The sequence below is a fragment of the Xenopus laevis genome, chromosome 5S (assembly GCF_017654675.1).
Source record: "Xenopus laevis strain J_2021 chromosome 5S, Xenopus_laevis_v10.1, whole genome shotgun sequence".
Lineage (NCBI taxonomy): Eukaryota > Metazoa > Chordata > Amphibia > Anura > Pipidae > Xenopus > Xenopus laevis.
This window is the reverse complement of record NC_054380.1, coordinates 19248945-19274197: the sequence shown is the minus strand read 5'-3', so window position 1 is coordinate 19274197 and position 25253 is coordinate 19248945. Positions and strand designations below refer to the sequence as shown.

The 25253-nt window shown below is 40.6% G+C and overlaps 1 protein-coding gene across 5 annotated transcripts in view; it reads right to left on the bottom strand.

Moving 5' to 3' along the window:
* Window positions 1-263: 263 nt before the first annotated feature.
* eml4.S (echinoderm microtubule associated protein like 4 S homeolog) overlaps window positions 264-25253 on the bottom strand; it is a 124062-nt gene continuing 99072 nt past the window's right edge. For 4 of the 5 annotated variants that reach the window (XM_018264597.2, XM_018264599.2, XM_018264601.2 and 1 more), the window contains 14 exons: window positions 24450-24560; window positions 22678-22773; window positions 21612-21746; window positions 19833-19968; window positions 16520-16677; window positions 14208-14333; window positions 13987-14118; window positions 12013-12080; window positions 11417-11505; window positions 7245-7342; window positions 5852-5939; window positions 3732-3830; window positions 3179-3309; window positions 264-3013 (listed from right to left, as the gene is read on the bottom strand). In XM_018264597.2, the coding sequence (XP_018120086.1) occupies window positions 2528-3013; window positions 3179-3309; window positions 3732-3830; window positions 5852-5939; window positions 7245-7342; window positions 11417-11505; window positions 12013-12080; window positions 13987-14118; window positions 14208-14333; window positions 16520-16677; window positions 19833-19968; window positions 21612-21746; window positions 22678-22773; window positions 24450-24560 (1953 nt within the window). In that variant the 3' untranslated portion in view covers window positions 264-2527. The remainder of the gene's footprint in view (window positions 3014-3178; window positions 3310-3731; window positions 3831-5851; window positions 5940-7244; window positions 7343-11416; window positions 11506-12012; window positions 12081-13986; window positions 14119-14207; window positions 14334-16519; window positions 16678-19832; window positions 19969-21611; window positions 21747-22677; window positions 22774-24449; window positions 24561-25253) is intronic. The other variant, NM_001096483.1, reaches the window with a different exon arrangement.

The window sequence follows — 25253 nt, the reverse complement described above, 5'->3', positions numbered from 1 at the left end:
ACAAGTCACATGACTGGGGAACCTGGGAAACTGACAATATGTCTAGCCCCATGTCAGATTTCAAAATTAAATATTGAAAAAAATCAGTTTGCTCTATTGCTCAGCACTATAAACTGATGCATTTTGAAAAAAATGACAGTATCCCTTTAAAACTATAGCGACTTGAACCTATTACCAAAGGTAGACCTCCACTTCATCCAAAAAGGAAACGTTGGTAACAGTAGAATTTTCACAAATAGATATATACAAAAATAAAGAACCCATACCGTAAGATATTTTATTTTGCTTTTAATTTCCAAAAGAAAAAAAAAAAAGTTTACTGTCGTCGGACAGGAATGCATGAGATAGAAATGGCTCAAACATCTTCACATGAAAACACGCGTATTCAGATTTCATTCACAATATTCTATCCAAAAACATCTAGTTACATAGTTCCATCCCCTCCTTCCCCCCCCATAATCACATATTTAATTACGTTAAAAACAGTTGCCGATGTTATAAATGACGTAAGGCTTTTTGCATATTAGTACTTTCCATAAACAGTACAAAACTCTCCTTTCTTTTAACAGCAACTATTACTTTGATTTTTTTTTGTGTATTTAGAGTCTATATTGTACTAATATATATCTTTTTTGTTTTTTTTACCCTTATTTTTTGTCTTCATGTCTGATTGCAGTCGATTTCAGTTTATTCTTAATAAATTCCGAAACAAAACCGAAAGCACGCAGTGCACCATAACCTTTTGGCTCAGAAGAGTTACCAACGCGTTTCGCAGAAAACTCTCTGGTGCTTAAAATGGGTTTAAACCCAGGGCTGTCCTACCCTTAGTCCTCCAAAATCCCGCCTGATTATTAGAGGTTGGACGACGCTGGATTAAACACACTTCTCAACAGGAATCTACATTTTATTCCTCTAGGAACTTTGTAAACAAGAGAAAACGTCAGTGTAGATTTCGAGAGACTTGCGTGTGCATTTATACATACAAATATGAAGATATCCATAGATCTATATACACATGCACACAGCCCGAAATTTTTTATTTTTTTTCTGCAGATATGTTTTAAGTATAGTAGGACCTTTGGGCAATCCATTGTAACCTTCTTACTAAATACCTGATCTATAGCAATTCTCCTGAGAAATGTCGATAAAAGGGAATGACGATTTTGATGCACTTTGGAATGGCGCCATCACGTAAACGCTTTGCACACTTAAGACTTATCGTTTCAACCCTCAAAAAACTAAACAAAAAAAAATTCTAAACTATGCTTAAAGGTTTCAACAATGCAGAAAGTTACATGGTTTGTGCAGACGGGGTATTCACAAATAAAAGGAAAAGCTTACTCATAATCTGTGGTAGAGTCCTGCATGGGTCCATTTTTTGAAACCCTATCCCCAAACCCGCATGTTCCCGCTACCCAACCCGCAATAGGCCAACTAACCTTCCAACCTGGGAGACACGTGAAACCAGAAGTGACATCACATTTGCCTGGAAATGATGTCACACCGGAGCTGAATCTTCCAAAAAAATTAAAAAACTGGAAGAACCACAAGGGTGGGTGGGATCAAGCATGCAGCTTTGTTTGGTACCCAGCCGGGTTCACCCGCGGACTGTCTACACGGCAAAGGAATCGAAACCCGACCACTTCGCGGGTATTCCACAGGTACCCGACCCGATGCAGGACTCGAACCTGTGGTTTGTGAAATGCGTCAGGGGAGGTTTTAATTCATCATTATCAGAATATATTTCCTGCTTAACCAAAGGCATTATAGATAAGAAACAATTTAGAAATTCCAGCAACAGATTTATTCATGAGTGTATCGCCATGGGTTGTAAGCTAAAGCTGCACTTTGTCTCACAATGGAAGTTCTCTCCAGTTTTTTTTTTTAAATGAAGCTCGTACAGATTGTATGTGATGTGGGTGAATGGGAATCCCCTTTAAGAAGTCTTGGTCAGGATGAAGCTAGATCACGATGTCTATGCTGTTAGCGATGTTGTAAGATGTTATCAGATAAAAACAGTCCTTAAACAGCTAGCAGCAGATAGGGCAAGTGTAGGTCCGTAAGAAATTTGCATATGAGTTGACCAACGTCGTGCCAAATGTACAATAATCTCGTTTCTTTTCGGTTTAGCCTTTGGCCTGTATGTATATGCATCTAGACACGGTCATTACGCACAAAATGTATTTTATTATGCAACATTCTGTATTTCGTGTTTCTATGATTTTTTTTTTCCCCCTTACTTGACCCAACCTCAACCCAACAAAATATGTACAACAAACCATTTCTTTATCAGTTGCAGAACTCTCTAATCTATGGCTTCACCTTACTTCCACCTTTGGCTAGTTTGGACACGTGGCCGTTTTATTCCAAGGCACAGTTTCATATCTGAAACAGGCGATACAGACACGCGCAGGTGTAGTACTACTCATTGTCAGCCATATACGCTCGCGCTAGTAAAACCCTCTTCCCATTAAGAAAGCACAATCACCAGGTTACACATAAAAAAGTACCATCATAGTCAACACTGTTAAGACAATGGTGCATCATCATCATCCTGGTTCTCATCTTGGGCATCAACGATCTGTGAGTTGGCTGGTTCCTCAATCACTTCATCTGAGGGTTCTTGACCATTGGCCTCTTCAGGCAGAGGACTGCTTTTTCCACTCTGCACATCATCGAGATCCTGAGGCTGCTGTGCCTCCAGCTCAAGGGCATCCTCCGGCGGCGCCATTGATTCCGCAGGGGTTTGCTCCACCTCGGTTGCCTTGTTTACAGCTTGGGGCAAAGTGGTGGGAGTGTCAGGCTGCAGCACTTTCTCGCTTACAACCGGTGAATTTACTGCACTGCTGCTTTCCGCAATATTGTCATTCTGAGAGTGGGAAACCTTTTCTATGAGTCTCCACTGCATGATACTCATGTCCTTTCCTCCGGTGGAAATCAAGTGGCCGTCGTTATGTGTAAAGCTGACGTTGGTTACGTGGCTACTGTGAGCGCTGTACTTGTGACTTGGAGCCTGCAATAAAGGAAAAGTGAACACAATTTCCATTTACATGTTGTCGAAAATCAAGAAAAAACATATCTAATCTCAACATAGGCCTTCTCCTAAAGAATATCATAAAGAGAAGCCCACGTAGTCTTTAGCTGCACAGCCCTCCCCAGACTTTGGACTCTGCATTACCTTTGGTTTGGAGCAGGGATACTGAAATAAATGGACTTTGCAAAAGTCATCAGCAAGAGCGATGACTTTTCTATTATGGGACCGCACCAGCGCATTAATATCTGTTCCATCCGACCCCTCCGGCCACACTCCTGAAAGGAAAATGAAAAGTAACCTTTTTAGAGGAATTTTACACATTACTGAACGCACGTTAAAGATAATATGAACCATTCCCTGGATAGAAAAGTTTGGAATAGTTTAGGATAAAACAGTATAGTAAACCAGCCATGCTGTTAATATCCATTCGGAATCTCAGCCCATGCCATTGCTTTAGCTGCTCCAAAAACTCAAATCACAATGATGAGTGAAGCTGCCCAAACGCTTGCACAAACGAATAGCTCACATAGAGACTGAACCCCTGCTTTGTCATTTAGAAATACTCAAGGTGTCTGTGTTGAGCGCTGGTCTCCCCTTCGCCTCTTTATGTGACTGTGACCAATTTCATGAGGTGGTTCAGCCATTCTCTATAATCCATGATTCTAAAGACTACGAAGACTCTGAACAATGAACTTACCAAATACTTGAAATCCTAGCACACACGTGTACGTTGTCCAGTTGATATCTTTGCACTCCGAGCGATTACGGATCAGTTTACAGCCACTTGGAATGTCCCCTAAATCAAACGGAGAAAGGTTGTGATTAACAGTCATTAAAGGTGCCCTCTGAAGCGAGAAATTAGAGTTGGTTTGAACTAGGACCTAACTGGGTACAGGTATGGGACTGGTTATCCAGAATAGTCAGCACCTGGGGTTTTTCTATATTAGATCGGGTTGGAAAAAGACCAAAGTCCATCAAGTGTAACTCCTCCAAATGAAACCCAGCATCCATACACACACCCCTCCCTACTTTGAATTAAATTCTATATACCCATATCTATACTTACTATAGAGTTTAGTATCACAATAGTCTTTGATATTATGTCTGTCCAAAAAATCATCCAAGCCATTCTTAAAGGCATTAACTGAATCAGCACCACAACATCACCCGGCAGTGCATTCCACAACCTCACTGTCCTGACTGTGAAGAACCCCCTACGTTGCTTCAAATGAAAGTTCTTTTCTTCTAGTCTAAAGGGGTGGCCTCTGGTACGGTGATCCACTTTATGGGTAAAAAGGTCCCCTGTTATTTGTCTATAATGTCCTCTAATGTACTTGTAAAGTGTAATCATGTCTCCTCGCAAGCGCCTTTTTTCCAGAGAAAAAACTCCCAACCTTGACAGTCTACCCTCATAATTTAAGTCTTCCCTCCCTCTAACCAGTTTAGTTGTACTTAGTCTCTGCACTCTCTCCAGCTCATTTATATCCCTCCTAAGGACTGGAGCCCAAAACTGCACTGCATACTCCAGATGAGGCCTTACCAAGGATCATAGAAACTTGTACTTGATCCAAACTGTATTATTACAGAGAAAAAGGAAATCATTTTAAAAACTTTTGATTTTTTGAATAAAAAGGAGTCTATGGGAGACCTCCTTCCCGTGATTCTGAGCTTTCTGGATAACGGATTTCCGGATAACGGACACCTGTAGTTGCTTTGGGGAAAAATAGCTTAAAATAATCATTACCAACTACTTGTACTTAATAGATAAATAAAAGGGGATGATATTGAGGAACCAACTAAACAGATGTTTCTATGGCCACATTAGGCCCTCGTAGTTCTTTTAAAAGAAAACTTTACCCCCAAAATAAATACTTAAGCAACAGATAGTTTATATCAAATAGATAGTTTATATAATATTATCATATTAACAGATAGTTTATATCATATTAAATAATCTTACCAAATTGGAATATATATTTAAGTTAATGTTGCTATTTTACATCTCTTGCCTTAAACCACCATTTCGTTATGGTCTGTGTGCTGCCTCAGATCAGCTGACCAGAAATACTACAACACTAACTGTAACAGGAAGAAGTGTGGAAGCAAAAGACACAACTCTGTCTGTTAATTGGCTCATGTGACCTAACATGTATGGTTTGTTTGTGTGCACCATGAATCGTAGAAGCCCAGGGGGCGGCCTTTATTTTTTAAAATGGCAGTTTTCTATTTATGATTACCCAATGGTGCATACTACTAAAAAAGTATATTATTATGAAAATGGTTCATTTATCAGCGGTTTCATGCATAGAGACCTACATTGTTCGGGGGTATAGTTTTCCTTTAAAGGTTATTATTTGGGACCTTTAATTATTTTGCCTGTAGTTTCTGCTGCCAGAGGAAGGCAGCACTTCAGGAAGAAGTACTTTGTGAAGTTCATTAAAAAGCGATTTAATTTACCAGATATATTATTATTATGCTCATAGCACTGCTTTAGTAAAAGGTGCATATAAATGAACAACGCATTCCATTGGTCAGAGTTCCTTCCTCTGCGTGTGGCCTGTGCAAAACCAGGAAGAAGAGGGACCCTACAGTTTAGGATTAAAGTAAGGTCCTGATTTAATCCCCCCTCCCTTAAAGGTACAGTACAAGCAAGAGAATCACATTAACTGCTAAGCATGTTTGCACTTGACGTAAGGGATTCAGCTGCCAAATATAAGCCATTTTTAAAAAACATATTCTGGAATTAAACATGCTTAAACCACAACAACAATGAATTACGTTAACAATGTACATAGGCATACAGCGTGTCCCACTTACAGTATAATATTTCATAGTCGCCTGAGTTAGACATGATGTACTGATTATCCGGGGACCAGTCAAGATGTGTAATATAACTGGAATGACCCTAGAAATAAATCAGAGTGTGTATTTTAAAAGGCAAACAAAAACTACATTGTAAACATTTTTTTCTTTTATTAATTACGACAAGTAATGAAATGACATTAATGTTTGTGCAGAGCCAATTAGAATTTCTGACAATTATGAGAAAGCAGTTTGGTACAAACTAGGGATGCATCGAATCCAGGATTCAGATTCGGCCGAATCCGTCTGCCCCGCCGAACCGTGTTGGAATTTGCATATGCAAATTAGGGGCGGGGATAGAAATTGTGTGACTTTTTGTCACAAAACAAGGAAGTAAAAAATATATGTTTCCCTTCCCACCCCTACCTTACATATGCAAATTAGGATTCGGATTCTGTATTCGGCTGAATCATTCGCGAAGGATTCTGTGGTTCAGCCGAATTCAAAATAGTGGATTCGGTGCATCACTAGTACAAACCAACTAACCGGTTTACAAGCTGCTTTGGGAAAAGGAATAGGAAAGAAAGGAGTTCTCTCATATAATTCTCCTTAAACCATAAGTGAAAGGGGGGCTTAAAGGAGAACTAAAGCTTAAAGGGATACTGTTTCAAAACGCATCAGTTAATAGTGCCGCCCCAGCAGAATTTTGCGCTGAAATCCATTTTTCAAAAGAGCAAACAGATTTTGTTATATTTAATTTTGAAATCTGACATGGGGCTAGACATATTGTCAATTTCCCAGCTGCCTCCAGTCATGTGACTTGTGCTCTGATAAATTTCAATCACTCTTTACTGCTGTACTGCAAGTTGGAGTGATATCACCCCCTCCCTCCCCCCCCCCCAGCAGCCTAACAACAGAACAATGGGAAGGTAACCAGATAGCAGCTCCCTAACAAAAGATAACAGCTGCCCGGAAGATCTGAGAACAGCGCTTAAAAGGAAAATCCAAGTCCCACTGAGACTGATTCAGTTACATTTAGTAGGAGAAATAACAGCCTGCCAGAATGTAATTCCATCCTAAAGTGCATGCACAAGTCACACGACTGGGGCAGCTGGGAAACTGACAATATATCTAGCCCCATGTCAGATCTCAAAATTGAATATCAAAAAATATGTTTGCTCTTTTGAGAAATGGATTGCAGCGCAGAATTCTGCTGGAGCAGCACTATTAACTGATGCGTTTTGGAAAAAACATGTTTTTCCATGACAGTATACCTTTAACTAAAGAAGTACAGCTTCTCAACAGCTGCTCAGAGCCCACTATATTCCATATTCATTTTTAGGGTTTATTTCTCCTTTAATTCTAATGCAAGCCACATGTGGATATACAGTTGGTTCCTGTTACGTACAGTGCACTTTCCATATCTGCTATATTTTCTCCCGTTCTCCGAGACGTTGTAGAGGTAAATGAAGTTGTCGTGTGAGCCGACAGCAAGCAGCGCACCATCTGATGAGAGAGGAAAGAAACACATGGAACACGTCATTCACCTACGCTGAAAGGGAACATGATTGAAGCATTTGCAGAATGTTTTTTCTTTTGCTCACAGCTGTCATTTACACATCTGAGTTCAGCCTAAGTGAACAAATATGTCTTGCCGATACAGGTATGGGACCGGTTATCCAGAATGCTTGGGACTGGGGGTTTTCAGATAATTTGGATCTTCATACCTCAAGTCAACTAGAAAATCATGTGAACATTAAATAAACCCAATAGGCTGGGTTTGCTTCCAATAAGGATTAATTGTATCTTAGCTGGAATCAAGTAAAAGCTACAGGTAAAGGACCTGTATCCAGAATGCTCGGGACCTGGGGTTTTCTGGATAACAGATCTAGAGTCTACTAGAAAATCATGTAAATAAACCCAATAGGCTGGTTTTGCCTCCAATAAGGATTAATTATATCTTAGTTGGGATCAAGTACAAACTACTGTTTTATTATTACACAGAAAAAGGAAATACTTTTTTAAAATGTGGATTATTTAGATAAAATGGAGTCTACAGGAGACGGCCTTTACGTAATTCCGAGCATTCTGGATAACGGTTTTCTGGATAATGGATCCCATACATATATAGAATAGGATCTATGAGGGCATACTGGTACTATGAATCTGATGATGGGGATATATATGTGTAATCAAATATTTCAAACAAAAAAAAGGTAACAGAATAAAAATAAGAGTGAAAGAGTTAAAATGTCCCTTTAATTTGTCCCTTGATCTGTCTTGTATCCCCCAGCCTGAGAGGAGCTACACCGAATTGAACAATTAGGGCAGAGGCACAAGCACAGATTCAGGGAGATTTAGTCGGCCGACGATAAATCGCTTCTTCTTCCAGCCAACAAACCCCCCCAAACTGCCTCCTGTCGGCTGGAATGTAAATCACTGGCGGGATGGCACTCGGACCGCTTTGTTTTCTGAAGTCGCCTGAAGTTTCCTCGTGAGGCAACTTTGGCGGCTTTGGGGGAAAAAGTGCACCGATTGCCATTCAGCTGGCGATTCACATTCTAGCCGTGGCAGGCAGTTCAGGGAGATTAATGGCCCCAGAATTTTACCGCCGGTCGACTAAATCTCCCCGAATCTGAGCTTGTGTCTCTGTCCTAAGACAAATGAAGCAAATAAAGGACGTAGGGGGTACACACTTTTTAAAATTCCATTTCTTTAATCACAAATGGCCCATAACAAATGTCCAGCATATTTCCGCTCCAAAGTTGTAGCCTTCATAGCTGGCAGAAGTAAAAAATACAACTTTCTCCATTGATGAAGACCCCGATTTTGGGGTTGAAGCACACTGTTTTTTTTTTTGTTAAAAATATTACTTTCATATTAGGCTAGTTTCTACCGGCCATCTTTAAAGGAAAACTTTACCGCCAAAATGAATACTTAAGCAACAGATGGTTTATACCAAATGAAGTGACATATTAAAGATTATTATCAAACTTGAATATATAAATATTTCCCTTTTCCATCTCTTGCCTTGAACCACCATTTCGTGATGGTCTGCCTCAGAGATCACCTGACCAGAAATACTACCGGGCAAATTCATTAACCTTCCAAAATTCGCCAGCGACAGCTTCGCGCACATTGCAACACTTCGCCAGGCGTGGATTCGCCAGGACAATGCTAATTCCCTAAAATCCAAAGTTGCTTCCAGGGCGTCGAACGCTGGCGAAATTGTGCTACCATTACTGCGCCAAGCGAACCAAAGTTGCACTAGCGTTGTCGAATTTGCATACGGCGGGAAGTTAAAGTACAATGGATGTATATGTTGCAGCAAATACATTACACTACACAAGCCCCGGAAACCTTAATAAAATAAAATTAAGTTGTTATAATGCCCTACACATGAGCCCAGAGTATAGTTTATGTGCCATATGTTAGGAAATGTAGGGGGGAAGCAAGTTACAACAACAAAAATTTTACACTTTTTTGCAGCCTATCACCCTGAAAAAGAAAAAGACGCTAGCGTTTTTTGGGACTATTTTTTTTAGGAAGCCCTAACTACTCTATTACACTTTGCCTGGTCCGAGGTGGCGAAGGCAAGTCTGGCGCAAGAGGTAACGTTCAGTAAAATCCACATCTTAGTGAATTGGCGTAGTTACATCCATTCACCATATAGCAAATTCGCCAGGCGTTAGGGAGCGAAGTATCTCTTTCGCTAGCTAAGTTACGGCAGCGACTGTTAGTAAATCGGCGAAGTATCGAAATGACGTCACGCTGGTGAATTTTCAACCGCATAAGTCACTTCGCCCTTTAGTAAATTTGCCACTATAACGCTAAATGTAACAGGAAGAAGTTTGGAAGCAAAAGACAGAACTCAGTCTGTTAATTGGCTCATGTGACCTAACCTGTTTGGTTTGTTTGTGTGCAAAGTGATTCCTACGATCCCAAGGGGTGGCCCTTATTTTTAAAATGGCAGTTTTCCATTTATGATTTACCCAATTGCACATACTACTAAAAAAAAGTATATTATTATGAAAATAGTTTATTTACATGAAGCAGGGTTTTACATAGGAGCTGTTTTATGCGAGACCTACAGTGTTCGGGGGGGGGGTATAGTTTTCCTTTAATATAAACACATTCTTGTTTTACTACAGGGCACACAGGTGCAGGCCTACACACTAACGACAATCTCAAGATTAAGGGAAGTAAATCAGCCACAAAACAAAGCATAGATACCACAAAGCACCAAGAAAAAAAAAATAGTACACGTTACTACTGGAGGTGTTGGTGCCATGTAGGAATTTGCTGATGATCTTGTGGTTGGATGATGAAAAACACAACTTGTAAGGAACGAGAAAAATTCATTCTTCATTTAGTTTAATATCCTATGGAAATTATTCAATGAGACATTAAACTGGTTAAACAGAGTCTAGCTTTCTTTCTGGAGTGTCAGACATAATGTGATTTGATCTCCAGCAGACTCAATGTGTTTACAGAATTGCATTGTCACCCAGAACGTATTCTAAGTGCAAGAAACTGACCTCAGGAGGGTTCATACGAGACGAGGCACCGCTCCAAAAAGAGAATCTGCTGGTCATGGATAGGGCTTAGACTTAAACAACCCTTTAATGATTCGGACTTTTTCATTATACAGTTAAGGGATCGGTTATCTGGAATCCCGTTAATCGGAAAAATTCCGAATTACAGAGAGACTGTCTCCCATAGCTTCCATTTTATCCAAATAATCCAAATTTTTTACAAATGATTTCCTTTTTCTCTGTAATAATAAAACAGTAGCTTGTACTTGATCCCAACTAAGATATAATTAATCCTTATTGGAAGCAAAACCAGCCTATTGGGTTTATTTAATGTTTACATGATTTTATAGTAGATTTAAGGTTTACAGATCCAAATTACAGAAAGATCTGTCAACCCGGAAAGCCCCAGGTCCCGAACATTCTGGATAACAGGTCCCATATACCTGTAGTACACTGGAAAAATATACCATTATGATTTTCATGGCAGAACATGGAAAGCAAACCCAAACTGTAGTACAGGTATGGGACCCGTTATCTAGTATGCTTGGGACTTGGGGTTTTCCGGATAACATATCTTTCTGTAATTTTGATCTACATAGAAAATCGTCTACTAGAAAATCATGTAAACATTAACTAAACCCAATAGGCTGGTTTTGCTTCCAATAAGGATTAATTATATCTTAGTTGGGCTCAAGTACAAGTGACTGTTTTATTATTACAGAGAAAAAGGAAATCATTTGTAAAAAAATTGGATTATTTGGATAAAATGGAAACTATGGGAGACAGTCCCTCTGTAATTCGGAATGTTCCGATTAACGGGATTCCAGATAACCGATCCCTAAATGTTTAATGAAAAAGTCTGAATCATTAAAGGGTTATTTAAGTCTAAGCCCATTGTTAAAAATTTCTATTATTTAGATAAAATGGAGTCTATGGTAGACGTCCTTTCCGTAATTCGGAGCTTTCTGGATAATGGGTTTCCGGATAACAGATCCCATACCTGTATTATCTACAGCTGGTAATGTGGTGGGAAGAATCTACTTACCAACGGAGTATCGCATTACTGAGAGCTGCTCATTCCCGTCTGTATGTATCGATACCAGATCTCTCGTCTCTGCATCCAGCACAAACCATCTAGAAAGTAAAGGAGGCCCATAAATGATTTAGGGTATCTGCCATTTTAGAGATCATTCTTCCTCGCAAGAACTCTTGTGCTTCTTTAATCATTTAGGCTCCCGTTCCTATAGGCGGCTATGGCATATGGGATGCTCTGATCACCACCACTTTCTTAGGGAAAAGCAAAAGTGATAAACAATTCGAGTTGATGGCTAGTGACTACAATGGGAAAGTTGCAAGAACCCCTTGGCCAATGATGATACTCTGATCTTCATGTCAGAAGATCATAATCAAGAACTATTACTGACTTATCATCATTCCCATTCCAGCCATCAGGAAGCAAACCGCAGCACTTCCTCTTGCTTATGTTGCTTTGCCCATCTTAAAAAATAAAGACATTTTTTCCTACTTTCACAAGTCTGGCTTTTTCGAAATGACTAACAACATTGTGGAAGCTTAAAGTAAACCAGATGTCCGGTAAATCAATGACTACAAAGTCAACAGACTTGCACCTCAATAAATTACCTTCCGGAGTGTGTCCCAATGGCTACGACGGTTCCAGTGGGGTGGAAATCAGCACAGTGTCCCGGTTCCTGCATGAAGGAGAGACAATGTCTGGAATTGGTTTCCACAAACAATGTTCAGAAATGAATGTCTTTAGCAAACAGCCATAAATTAGAAGAAAACTCAAAACGTTTTGACTGTCAACATGAAAATGTGTCATTCTGTAATACCGAGTCTCCAGATATATGTAAAGTAAGTAACCCCGGGCAAAAACATAATGGAGACGTTTCAATGAAATGCAGTCATGTTTGCAAGGGAAAGACAGGCAGCTACACCAATGACATGCTTTTCTGGCACAAGCAAAAACATGTCTTCCTTGTGAAATATTTCATTGGCTGGAGCCAGCTGTATCGCATTACCAAAAAACCACCGAAGCACTTAAAAGTTTAATGTAAGAGAAAATAGAGAGGTTTCAGTAAAATCTTTCCACCGTTCATCAATAAATATGCTGTGATGACAAATAACCAAATAAATAAATAAATCCACAACTACACGATGAAAAGGAGAGAGAGAGAGGAAACGGAGGGTTGCTATGAGGGAGGCTTATCAGGAGAGAGAGAAATTCAGCAAGTGCAAGGGAATTTGATCACTTGATCCTTGACCTCCCACATCGGTAATTTGGAAATGGAAATATATAACGGAGATTAGGGTCAGAAGCAAGCATGGCAAACCCTCTTACTTGGCCGGAGCGAACTTAATCGCAAAGCAATGGGTTCAATTTAAAGGCGACCCGTCACCCAAAAAAAATATTCAAAATCCTATTTTATCACATTAGTCAAGGAAAATGAACTTTACTTTACACTAAGTACATTTTTTTGAATCTTGTTTCCTTCAGTCTGGGAATTCAAAATTAAAGACAGCAGACAGGCGCCATTTTGTGGACACTGTTATTAAGACAAGCCTTGTATCATCTCAGAATCTTGTTTGTGCACCAGAATGGGGGACCTGATGTCCATCCCCATGCCCTGGCTACACAATTAAATGGTTAAGAGAACGGGGGAATGTGGGGAGAGCAGTGACATCTAGGAAGTGCTGAATGGAAAGTGAAAGTTATTGTCTGCCCGCCTCTATGCCTTAAGCTGGCCATAGACGCAAAGATCCGATCGTACGAATCAACGTACGATCGGACTTTCCCATCTCCCGACCCTCCACTAACCATTCAGATCAAAGTCTTTACCATTCCGATCAAATAAGAACAGATCACGCAATGTTCTGCCCCTGACAGCAATCGTACGATACTTATGTCTGACAACACTAGTGACAGTCTCCCTCTGAAAATCGTACGATCGGCAATAAACGCAGAGATATCAGCAGGCGACAGAAATTTTCTAACCTGTCCGATCGACCAAACGACCGATCTCCGACGGACGAAAAATGTCGGGACTCTCCACACATGGTCCGAAAATCGTACGAATCCACGATTCGTACGATCGGATCTTTGCGTCTATTGCCAGCTTAAGGCATAGTGGAGGGGCAAACAATATTTGATTGACAGCTGAGAGTTTTAAATGAGCTTACAACAGCTATGAATTCTTTAATAAAAAATAGAAATTGGATTTCATGTTTAATTTATTAAGGACTTTTATTATACAGATTTTTGTGTCTGGGTCCACTTTAAGAAGATCTGCCCTGCCTATTCTGAAGTGACCTTTTTCAGTAGGAATGAAGTCTAATGAAGATTAAAAAAGCTTCCTGTTAAAATTCCACCTTTGAAATGAATTCTAACATGACAATCAGATACTTTAGTGTTGCTGTTCCTTTAATGACCTAATTCCCTAGATTAGAGAGAGAGACAGCACTGATTGCTCTATGGACATACTGCTGACGGTATATTAATCAGTCAGTAGCTAGAATTTCTTGATGATGTCTCAAATTCGTTGGACGAGACGAGGGCTTATGAAAAATGAAAAGCAAAGTGGAAATAACGGCACATACGTCTAAGACCCTGGTCCATTCCAGCGAGTGGTCCACCGAGTTCCACAAGCAAACTTGCTTATCTTGAGCGCATGTTAAGAGCAGGTCTTTAAATGGATGAGTTGCCAGTCCCCAGAGTTCATCGGTGTGACCCTACAAAATGAGGAGGAGAGTGTTTTTTTTTTTTTTTACAAAGTCTAGGTCATAATGTATGGAAGCATAATACAATTCGTTAAGAGTACCTGAACTTCTACTTGGAAACCATCGTTAAACGTCCCTCGCAGAATGAAGTTGCGTGATGTTCCCACTAAAAACTGGTCGCCTTTACCTTCAGCCACGGCTCGGATTGTACCATATTGGTCAGGAACCTGTTAGAGGAGTAAATATATTTGACCTGAAGGGTAATAACTTGGCGCAAACCAACCATTCTCTATGACAATATGGCCAATGGAGGCCAAGGTTTAGAACAGCTCACAAATGCAGCAAAAATCACTAGGCAGAAGAAAAGTCCGTGAAATGCACACTTATACAGAGGACTTATTACCTCTTTAGATATGAGATTTTATTGATTTATGTCTAGGAAGTATCAGATGCACATAAAGGAGCAAAAAGATCTAAAGCAGAAGATGTACAGTATTTAGTGTATAATGCAATCTATATATTTAATGCAATGAACTCCTTCGACTAGGTTGGGTATTTTGGATGAGTGTTGCAAATGGCGACCACTTGGCAGATCTGCTTCCTTTGATTAATTCATGTGAGATATCAATAATACACTGAAATATCTAGTGCTTAACCCTGCACCACTAGAAAGAGATACAGTGAGCTGTAATGGTACCAAGATGCTGGGGATGATTGTAGATTCCATGTTAAATATTGATTGATATTCTAGTATTGTTGTAGATTGTTGCTTTGGATGATGGATTGTTTCCATGAAAGCAGCTGTAATGATGTACTATGGGATGTATTACTGTAATAACATGAATTTGACTGCAATAAATACACAGAAATGTGAAAAAAACCCCAAAAACTAAAAATTATTGTAGGCCATGAAGGACTGCTAGAAAAAGTAGACTGCTCTGCCGTGTTTCCAGCAAACTGGCATTGGTCTTGGCTAGTGATGGGCGAATTTCTCCCGTTTCCCAAAAAAATTGAAACCTGAAAATTGACGCTTGAAAAGTCGCTCTCGACAATCTTGACACCAGCGTTAAAGTTAACGGGCGTCCGAATAGTGTTGACACGTTGCGATTTTGACGCGAGCGACTTTTCTGATGTGCTTACAAATTTTTTTGACACTGGCTAATAATCATTGCGAATTTATTCACCAGCAGCAAAACGTGGAAATTCGCCGAAAATTTGCAACAGGTGAATTTATTCGCCCATAACTAGTCTTTGCTAGTGACATTGTATTAAGGCTTTTCAGGCACGTCCTGCTACCATCACACAAATCCATCAAACTCTTCTCTGAGCGGTTTTTCATAGCCAAATAGTAAGTTAGGTTGAACAAAAGACACACGTCCATCAAGTTCAACTTTTTAAGTCTATATAAAACCTGCCTAACTGCCAGTTGATTCAGAGGAAGGCAAAGAACTAAATTTGAAATCTCTCCAATTTGCCTCAGAGGGGGAAAAATTCCTTCCTGACTCCAAGATGCAATGGGACCAGTCCCTGGATCAACTTGTACTATGAGCTATCTTCCATAATCATGTATTCCCTCACTTGCTAAAAAGCCATCCAACCCTTCTTAAATCTAATGTATGATTTATGGATTAAGGAATAGTGTTAATCTGGTGTCTCCATCTGCACATAACAGATAAGCCTTTTGGTGTGAACACTGACCCTGCCAGGATTTTCTGGAAGCAATAATTTGCCATTTAAATAATCTTTATTCATTTCTAAAATGACAGTTTGCTTTGCACAGAGTTAAGGTGGCCATACACGGAGAGATCCGCTCGTTTGGCGATGTCTCCAAACAAGCGGATCTCTCTCCAATATGCCCACCATGAGGTGGGCAATATCGGGCTGATCCGATCGTGGGCCCTAGGGCCCAACGATCGGATCCTAACGAATGGGAACGGGCGGTCGGATCGCGGGACCACATCAACAAACAGATGCGGCCGCGATCCGAAGGGACTTTTTGTCCCATCCGATCGAGATCTGGCCGACTTTCGGCCAGATCTCGATCGGGGAAGCCCGTCAGGGGGCCCCATACACGGGCCAATAAGCTGCCGACTCGGTCTGTCGGCAGCTTTTATCGGCCCCTGTATGGCCACCTTAAGGTCAGTGTCTGAGATAATCAAGACCACAATGGCCGATAGGTAGAGCCTATTGAAAAGACTCTAACCAAGACATTACAGATGTCCCACAGGCACTCCTGCTGTGATGCCCCATGACATCCTACATTGGTAGGGGAAAGTTACTTGATACAGGTGCACACTAAGAAAACATAGATCTGGCATCCAGAATCCTTACACATGAGCGAAGGTCAACAAAGTGCTATTAACAGCACACACCCTGCCGACTTTGAAAATAAAATTCTGTTCTTGTGCCATACCTCTATTTCTCTTTCCGGATTAAGGTCATGATCCCACATAATGACTTTCCGGTCCTTCCCGCCTCCAGTCAGCAGCATCCCATTCCTCATTTGACAAAGCGTGAACACACTGCCATCATGTGCTTTGATTTGCTTGCTTATTTGGTAGACACCTAAAACTGTATAAGGACAGAAATACAACCATGATGTTCTTATTAAAGATGATTAGGGCCAACCATCAGTATATAATTCTTCTGGACGACTTAAAGGGGTGGTTCACTTTAAGTTAACTTTTAGTATGTTATAGAATGGCCAGTTCCAATTAACTTTTCAATTGGTCTTTATTTATTTGCCTTCTTCTTCTGACTCTTCCCAGCTTTCAAATGGGGAGTCACTGACCCCATCTAAAAAGAAATGCTCTATAAGGCTACACATTTATTGTTAATGCTACTTTATATTACTCATCTTTCTACTCAGTCTCAGGCCTCTCCTATTCCAGTCTCTTATTCAAATCAGTGCATGGTTGCTAGGATTATTTGGATCCTAGCATTTGGAAATTGGAGAGCTGCTGAATAAAAAGCTAAATAACTAAAAAGCCATAAATAATAAAAAATTACAACCAATTGCAGATCGTCGCAGAATACCACTCTCTACATCATACTAAAAGTTAACTTTTAAGCGAACATTAAGGTGAAACCCCCCTTTAATGGTGGCAAAACAGAATAACCACAATGGTTGCGTTATAAGTAGTCAGTAACACATGATTTCAAGGATCTCCAATAACCCATGATTAGTACCCAAAAAAGAACCAGTTCTGTGTCCTGGTGAACAACCTAGGGCCATATGCTCCCCCTACAGCAGTCAATGGAAAGTGTGCTTACACTCTAAAGGATCCTTGCCAGAATTCGGCAGAGAATAAGTCCCATGAGCCGAATGGTGGCAAAACATGGGCAGATTGCCGATATCGGTCCTTTAGACAGATTGTGTATGGGGGCTTCCGGACGGGTCTCCACGATTGATATCAGGCCAAAAATCGGCCAGATATTGATTTGGGAGGTTTGATTTTTCCTGCAATCGAGGAATGCATTGGCTAGTTGATGCGTCGGTAGGTGGAGAAGGAAATCACATGAATTTTCATCACAAAATAAGGAAGTAAATACATTTTTTTGTGCTTTTTACTTTCCCACCCCTAACTTGCATATGCAAATTAGGATTCGGTTTAGTATTCGTCCGAATCTTCCACGAAGGATTCAGCCGAATCCCAAATAGTGGATTCGGTGCACCCCTAGTTGGAATGGAAGCAAGTGAGTACAGATAATGAATCTGATTTCAGTGAAAGGTTAGGCACGAGTATTCTAAGAAAGACTTCCTCAATGTGTAACTTCTAGCATATACAGCGAACTTGAACTGCAAATATTTTATTTGTAACCTTTTTCTCTAAGCGCATTGGGGTAAGAATGCTTTGAGGCACATGTCAGGCCTTCACACCCCCAGCAACAAAAGACTTTTAGGATTATGCAGCAATCGTTGTGGAATTTACCTTGGATAAGCTTGTTACACTACGGACAATGGCTCCATTTAGAACTTGGAGAATGTCACTTGCCAAGTTAGACTTGGCAATGAATCAGACAAAATAGTGCATGGGAATTCACTGGTGTTACATGTGACGTTACACTCCAGGCAAATTCAGCGGCTCATGATGTGTCCATCATGGGGAGATGGGAAAGTGCATCGAGCAGATAACCCAGCTTCATTCCCAAGGCACTATGGGGCAACGTTTGCTAAAGGGCGGAGAAGACAATTTGCTAGCGAAAAACCTCAGCAAAAGAGAAATTTCGCAGAAGTCTGCCGGACAAATTTTTGCTAACTTTCAAATACATTAACATTTTCAACAAAGTCTACTTCTCCTGGTTCTGCCTGGCGATTGTTAAGATAAAGCTAAATCATCAACATTACTATGTCTGTGACATCATACCCCGTATTAAAAAAAAAAAAAAGTCATAAAAAAAAGACAAAACACTGGTGTTTTTTAATATTTTAATGCAGGATTATGTTTAAAGTTGTAACTGTTTTTTAACCATTTAAAAGGTCACGCAACATTTGTTTTAGGGTGGGATCATGTCTAAAGAGGATCTCTTTTGTCTTTATTTTGCTTCCTTGGACATGTGTAATAATAAGTGGCCACTTCAAGTATTTGCACCAACATCAATAATAAAGACACGCATATGACCTGTATGTAGCCTTATTTAAAAGAACGTAAATGTTTAATATACTAATGAAGTTACAAACTTTCGCTAGCCAGGGGCGACCGACAGAGGGGTTGGGAAGGGGATAGGGCGACCGACAGAGGGGTTGGAAAGGGGGTAGGGGCAAGCGACAGAGGGAAGGAGGTAGGGGCGAGCGACAGAGGGAAGGAGGTAGGGGCGAGCGACAGAGGGAAGGAGGTAGGGGCGAGCGACAGAGGGAAGGAGGTAGGGGCGAGCGACAGAGGGAAGGAGGTAGGGGCGAGCGACAGAGGGAAGGAGGTAGGGGCGAGCGACAGAGGGAAGGAGGTAGGGGCGAGCGACAGAGGGAAGGAGGTAGGGGCGAGCGACAGAGGGAAGGAGGTAGGGGCGAGCGACAGAGGGAAGGAGGTAGGGGCGAGCGACAGAGGGAAGGAGGTAGGGGCGAGCGACAGAGGGAAGGAGGTAGGGTTGATGGACAGAGGGGAGGGAAGGAGGTAGGGTTGATGGACAGAGGGGAGGGAAGGAGGTAGGGGCGAGCGACAGAGGGGAGGGAAGGAGGTAGGGGTTAGTGACAGAGGGGAGGGAAGGAGGTAAGGGCGAGCGACAGAGGGAAGGAGGTAGGGGCGAGCGACAGAGGGGAGGGAGTGAATCCGGACTAGGAGTAGGCAGAAGAATCTTGAAAAGGCACCTGCCCAGCGCCCCCACATCTTGCGCACTAGGCAGATGCCTCTTCTGCCTACCCCTTGTTCCTGCCTTGGAAGTAAGGCAAACCATTCCGAAGCAAAAATTCTGACCTCAGTAAATTTGCCCCTTTGTGTCTGTATTTGGAGCTTAGTCCCTCATTCCGTACTAAACACAACAGCCAAGCAATAAAAATTCACTATCACGGAGTCATTGCACTTTGTATTTTTCATTGTATTTTACTATTGATTTGCTGATGCAGGACCTGTGTTTTAAAGCTAGCCATGCAGCATTTTCTTTTATAGTCTACAGAAACAGTTAAAAGGAGAAAAAACTAATTGGGAAAAGAGGTGCAAGCTTTAAGAAGAATAAAGAGCTCCTTCAGTGCAGAAGCCATTATTTGCAAAATAAAGGGTAATTATGTTTACCTTTAGCACCTTTGGAAGCCGTGGATTCTACATTGGTTTTGCTCCATATGAGCATTATCCCACCTGAATCTCCGGCAAGGACGTCTCCATTTGCAAGAAACGCTAGACATTGCACAAACTTTGGTTTTTCATATTTCTGGAAATTAAAAAAAAAAAAAAAAAAAAAAAAAAGGTTTATACAGGGCCTTTTATATACTACAACCTTCTGAAACCTTTTACTGCCAAGCAGCCACTGATGGATTCGAATAGAGTTTATAAACAGAGTCTCCTTTTCTGGCATTCTGCAATGTTTTAGCCAATGGCAGGGAAAGGGTTAAAAGAAAGTCTAGTCTGTGTGCAGACATTATAGAGCACACAGTCTGAGTCACTTGGTGTAAGTGAATCCACATCACACGAGGTATGGGGAGGGGTAATGAGGTGAGCTTCCAAAGAAAACCGAAAAGGCAAACAACCATTCTGAGGATAAACTCTATACAGAAAGCTCAGAAATACGGGCCATCTACTATAGACTCCATTTTATCCAAATAATTCATTTTTTTTTTTCAAAAAAAGAATTACTATTCACTGTTATAATAAAACAGTACCTTGTACTCGATCCCAACTAAGATATAATTAATCCTTATTGGAAGCAAATTGGGTTTATTTAATGTTTACATGATTTTCTAGTAGACTTCAGGTATGAAGAGCCAAATTAAAGGGATACTGTCATGGAAAAACATGTTTTTTTCAAAACACATCAGTTAATAGTGCTGCTCCAGCAGAATTCTGCACTGAAATCCATTTCTCAAAAGAGCAAACAGATTTTTTTATATTCAATTTTGAAATCTGACATGGGGATAGACATTTTGTCAATTTCCCAGCTGCCCCATGTCATGTGACTTGTGCCTGCTTTTTAGGAGAGAAATGCTTTCTGGCAGGCTGCTGTTTTTCCTTCTCAATGTAACTGAATGTGTCTCAGTGGGACATGGGTTTTTACTATTGGGTGCTGTTCTTATATCTACCAGGCAGCTGTTATCTTGAGTTAGGGAGCTGCTATCTGGTTACCTTCCCATTGTTCTTTTATTTGGCTGCTGGGGGGAAAAAGGGAGGGGGCGATATCACTCCAACTTGCAGTACAGCAGTAAAGAGTGATTGAAGTTTATCAGAGCACAAGTCACATGACATGGGGCAGCTGGGAAATTGACAAAATGTCTAGCCCCATGTCAGATTTCAAAATTGAATATAAAAAAATCTGTTTGCTCTTTTGAGAAATGGATTTCAGTGCAGAATTCTGCTGGAGCAGCACTATTAACTGATTCATTTTGAAAAAATTTTTTTTTCCCATGACAGTATCCCTTTAAGGAAAGATCATCAATCCAGAAAACCCCCAGGTCAGAAGTATGGGCACTCCTGAACTACACGGTACAGTTTCATTACTACAAGGAAATATTTTTTTCTGAATTATTTGATTATAATGGAGTCTATGGGAGAGGGCCTTTCCTTAATTTTGAGCTTTCTGGATAACGGTTCCTATACCTGTATCATCAGGTTAGTGGGCCTCAATCAGGTTTCCATCTCTAGATAAATGAAACTTTGAGACCTGCATGGAAACTAAATTATAACATATTTTTTAAAAAATTACCCTGCAATGTTATGTTTGCCTAGGAAAGCATAGGATAATGTCATTAGGTTATAATGTAGCCGTAGGGGCTGCCATTTAATTTCCAACAGGACAGCCCAGCACATAAGCATAGTTTATAAAATTGAAGATATGATTATGAAATCTATGAAATTTCATACCCCAAATATCCCCTGCTTTCTTGCTAGAGAATTGCCACTCCATGTCCAGAAGAAGATGTGGGACTTGCCACACGTCACTATGGTTCCGGCATCAGTCGGATGGAATTCCACAGCTAGAACAACTTCATTTGTTGTCTGTCCAAAGAAAAGGGCAAAAATAAAACAAATTAAATTTCCCACAGCCGCCAGCAAAACCAGCCCAGTATCACATATTATGGGGCAGATTTATTAAGGGTTGAATTGGAAATTCACTTTTTTTTTGGCCAAAACTCTCAAATTCGAATTGCGAATTTCCCAAACTCTATTAGAATTTTAATTTGAATCTTGAGATTTATCAAACCTATACCCTGGGAATAATTCGAATTTGACCATTTGACACCTAAAACCTGCCGAGTTCATGTATAAGTCAAAGAGGTCCAGTTACCCATTTGAAGATGTAAATCCGATTAGCATTCGGAGAAAAAACTCGATTCGAGTTTAGACTTATTTGTTTAGAATTCGATTAAACTTTTTGGGTCGGTAATATTCGTTCGAGTTTTAGATTTGATTTTTTTTATTAAATAACCTCCCAACTGAATTTCGAGTATGTATATTCGGATTTATTCGAGTTAAAGAAAAACATGAATTCGAAATTCCACCTTTGATAAATCTCTATATGTACGTGAACAATATCTCTGTTCATAAACACAGACATGATACACTATCTAGAGCAGGGGTCCCCTACCTATTTTACCCATGAGCCACCTTTAATTAAAAAAAAAAGTTGGGGAGCAACACAATCATGGAAAAAGTTCCAATGGGGTGCCCTATAAGGGCTGAAATTGGCTATTTGGTAGCTTTATGTGAACAGGCAGACTACAAGTGAGGCTGTTTGATTTTACACAGTCTTCATGCCACCAAAACTTGCCTCCAAGTCAGAAATCCAAAAAAGCACCCGCTTTGAAGCCACTGGGAGTAACATCAAAAGGGGTTAGTGAGTAACATGTTGCTCATGAGTCACTGGTTTGGGATTACTAATCTAGAGAATCATCTATCACAGATGAACATATGAACACTCTTGCTGTACCTTGATTTCCGCTATTTTAGATTTCTTCTGCCAGTCCCAGACTGTCAGCATGTGCTCATTGGAGTCATCTATCACAGACAAATGCACCCCGGAATCCTAATGAGAGAAGACCAGATTGGTTAGGATGGACTGAAGACAAGAGGGAATCAACTGAAAGGATTAATGCAGAGTAACACATTATTTATATACAGTGAAACCTCAATTTTACATCCTCGGATTTGACGGTTTCCCTTGTTTTACATCGCTGTTTACGCCTATATATTATGCATAATACATTTCCCTGATTTTACATCATTTTTTTTCTGGTCCCCTGGAAAACGTAAAATGTGGGGGTTCTACTGTAATATACATGGCATGAATCTTGGAATTGGTGCATCGCTAACAGACACGGAAAGTAGTCACAGCTTAAAGGAGAGCTAAACCCTAAAAATTACTATGGCTAAAAATGACATTTTATATCCTGAACTTATTCCACCAGCCTAAAGTTCCATCTAGCAGCAATGATCAAGGACTTCAAACTTGTCACAGGGGGGTCACCATCTTGGAAAGTGTCTGTGACACTCACATGCTCAGTGGGCTCTGAGTAGCTGTTGAGAAGCTAAGCTTAGGGGTTGTCACTAATTATCAAGCAGAAAAGGAGGTGTGTCTGTAATATAAGCGGATGGTACAGGGCTGATTATTACATTTTGATGCTAATTGCACTGGTTTCTGTGCTGCCATGTAGTAATTATCTGTATTAATTACTAATCAGTCTTATAATGTGACATATATATTCTATGTGTACTGTATTGTGAGTGGCTCCCTAACCTCAGTAAGTGTCAGCAGCACAGAGCATGTGCAGTGAATCAGCAGAAAAGAAGACTGGGAGCTACTGGGGCATCTTTGGCGACACCGATCTCTACTGCTAAAGGGCTGTGGTTGCCTTGAGCTGGTACATAATGTACAACATTTCTAGCTTCTTCTTTAGATAGGCTTTAGTTCTCCTTTAAGGGAGAGATTTCACAGGCTGATTGTTCAGTAAAACAGCGAAGACCTGTTGCTACAGGCAGAACTTTTGTATGTATTATTGGGAAGAAGGTCGCTCACATATCTCTCCTAAAAGCAAAAGTGCAACGTGAAGCCCTAAATGTGAGTTTTGGCTTCTAATAAAATCGGTGGAAAACCAGTATATCTGGCGGAGCGGCCACCTGATCTTGCAGCTTCTGTAGAAGATCAGCTTCTGGCCACTTGTACATCAGAAAGCAGGCTGCATGCCGTCACTGTTACTAAAGGGAATCACGACTATTAGTTTTGGGGGAATTTTTAGAGAAAAATATCATGCCCATGTCAATGCAGCCCTGAGATGATATGGATACCATTAGTTAATAAAATATTAAGTAAGCTATGAAGTTTTAACTTCCCTTCCATGACCATCGCTCAAAAAGTGCTAGAGGCAGGGCATCCTCAGCATGTGAACAATGTTGTTTATACACATACACACTGGTACACGACACACTAGGGCAACACACAGATCATATGCGGCACCAGGAAGTTAATTAATGTTGCACAAACAGGGCTGCTGAGTGTGGGATGCTATAACAAAAGCCCAATAATAATAGACCTCATATATTCTGGTTTGTTCATTTAGTTATTCTAATAATGGCTCAAAAATGGCCAATAACCAGATTTTAATGGTACAGAGAGGTTTTTTTTTAATCATTCTTTGCTTAAGTCTATGAACGATACTGTGAAAGCAACAACTTATTTTCAAAACCAGATTTGAGAATACTTACTGCTTTGGAAAAGGCCAAACATCCAACACCACGTTCAAAAGTGCCGAGGCCAATCACCTGGAGTGTGGAGAGGCTCACAGAGTCCCAGACTCTAACATGAGGCTGTAGAGGCTGCCGGACAGAAGCAGAAGGAAGGCCGGTAAAAACAAGGAAAGCAGTGCAATTCAGAAGCTTTTCTTATTGTCCTTGGCCCATATATCTAAAGCAGTGATCCCCAACAAATAGCTTGTGAGCAACACGATGCTCTCCAACCCCTTGGATGTTGCTCCCAGTGACCTTAAAGCAGGTGCTTATTTTTGAATTCCTAACTTGGAAGAGCGTTTTAATTGCATAAAAAGTATAGTGCCAAGTAGAGCCACCTCGAGGGCGCCAGTCCACACAGGGGCTACCAAATAGCCAATCACTGCCCTTACTTGGCACCCCAAGGGACTTTTTCATGCTTGTGTTGCTCCCCAACTCTTTTTACATTTGAATGTGGCTCAAAGGAAAAAAAGTTGGGGACCACTGATCTCCAGGATATGGTATCCGGAGGGGGTCATCTCACTTTGGCCCCACTCATTGGGGTCTGCTACCCGTATAGTTACACCACTGATCTAGTATTTAACTCTGGCATGGTTTACTTGTGCAATTAAGTGTATTAGAATTGCAAAGAGCCCAGGAATGGGTTGCAAGTCAGCAGCTTCTGCATGACTCTGACATAGCCAAGTTCATGATATTCAGCCCATCCAAATCGGACTATCACCTATTGATGCCCATAGTGGAAAAGACTGCAAAAAAGGAGAGTGACTTCCTGAACCCACTTGA